This window comes from Mandrillus leucophaeus, unplaced genomic scaffold, assembly GCF_000951045.1.
Source record: "Mandrillus leucophaeus isolate KB7577 unplaced genomic scaffold, Mleu.le_1.0 Scaffold840, whole genome shotgun sequence".
Lineage (NCBI taxonomy): Eukaryota > Metazoa > Chordata > Mammalia > Primates > Cercopithecidae > Mandrillus > Mandrillus leucophaeus.
In genome coordinates, this window is record NW_012109142.1 from 642,631 (window position 1) to 644,226 (window position 1,596).

The 1,596-nt window shown below is 33.5% G+C and overlaps 1 protein-coding gene across 1 annotated transcript in view; it reads right to left on the reverse strand.

The window, feature by feature from the left end:
• The window catches only part of PKHD1L1 (polycystic kidney and hepatic disease 1 (autosomal recessive)-like 1), a 168,118-nt gene that overhangs the window by 63,122 nt on the left and 103,400 nt on the right, over nt 1-1,596 (reverse strand). Inside the window, exon 51 of the mRNA XM_011968382.1 lies at nt 554-716. Coding sequence (XP_011823772.1) covers nt 554-716 — 163 coding nt within the window. The remainder of the gene's footprint in view (nt 1-553; nt 717-1,596) is intronic.

Consider the following 1,596-nt stretch of genomic DNA (forward strand, 5'->3'; position numbering starts at 1 on the left):
TATTGCCTAGGCTGGAGTACAGTGGGGTGATCTTGGTTTACTGAAACCTCTGCCTCCTGGGTTCAAGCGATTCTCCTGCCCCAGTCTCCACAAGTAGCTGGGACTACAGGTGCCCATCACCACACCTGGCTATTTTTTATTTTTTATTTTTTAATAGAGACAAGGTTTCACCATGTTGGTCAGGCTGGTCTCCAACTCTTGACCTCAGGTATGGTTGATCTATTTCATGGTATAAAAAATAAAGTTCTTAACTGCTGATCCCTGAGATATCATAAACACTCAGTAAAGGTAAGTTATTATCATGGTAATAATGACAGAGGAATAAGCTTAGTACTACAGCAATGTGGCAGAAAGATTGCTTACTTCTGATTCTCAAATGAATTTTTTTTTTTTTGGCTTACTTCTTAGATTCAGAATGGTTCGTGAAGAATGTGCCGGATTTCAACAGGTCAATTTGTGATAAAAGGTCCCTCTGGCCTGACAATGTGTGTGAGTAAGTATGAGGATGTAGACTGTGTTTGGGTAATACGCAATTATAATCATTAGAAGATAAATATTTTTACCTTAAATCCATAGAATGTTGATGTATACGAAATGTTGGTTATGTGATCCACACCTTTAAAATACCAGTTAATGTGTTTTGCATTTGGAATCAGAGCCATCCATCCAGACATATGAGTCAGTCGTTTCTTCTGAAATGGAATAATGCTTGTGCCCGTAGGAGAACATAGAACAAGCAAATAATAGTAATCTCTACCTCTAATAAACTCCTCCTTTTATAAACAAGTGCAAATGTTGGTTTAGTTTAGTTGGTTTAGCAAATATTGGTTTAGTCTATGAAAGTCTTTAAAAAGATTAATATAACATTTCATTACTAACGTTCTAAATGTCTTCGTTTAACTGAAGAACTGAAATGATTAATATTACATTCAACTGGAAAGTAAAATGCTTTCAAACTTGGAATTTTGAATTGAGATGGAGCCTGTATTCCTTAGGGAAAGATATACTTGAAACCTTGTGAAATTACAACTGCTAAAACGAAAGTGCCTAAATATATTAATATAATTATTTAAAGATCATTGATCTAAACATAATTTCACTTTTATTCTTTAAGAACTTATTCAGAATCCTTGATGTAGAATATATAAAAACATAAGCTCTGACTCTTTATTAGTTTCCTATATCTGTTGAGCTAATTAAAATCTGTACAACACATATTAATTTTTAGTAGTAAATAGTTTTGTTTGAGTTTAATGGAGTTTTGATTTAGAGTTTTAAAGAACAAGGCTATAACTAGACCTATAACTTAACACTGATGAAGATATATACATTTTACGAATACGAACTTTGAACCTGAACTACCTGTTATGGGAAAAACTGTATAATTTAGTAATGCTTTGGTCACAAGAGAGTGCCTGATAACTTTAATAGAAGATTTGAAAAGTTCTCTTACAATACAAAGGAAAGGTCTTTCATTAATTGCCCCTATTTTTTTCCCCTTCCTTTACTTTTCATCTCAGATTGGATTGTTATTAAATTAACAACCTCTTATTTTAAAAATTTAGGAGGTGGCCGGGCGCGGTGGCTCAAGCCTGT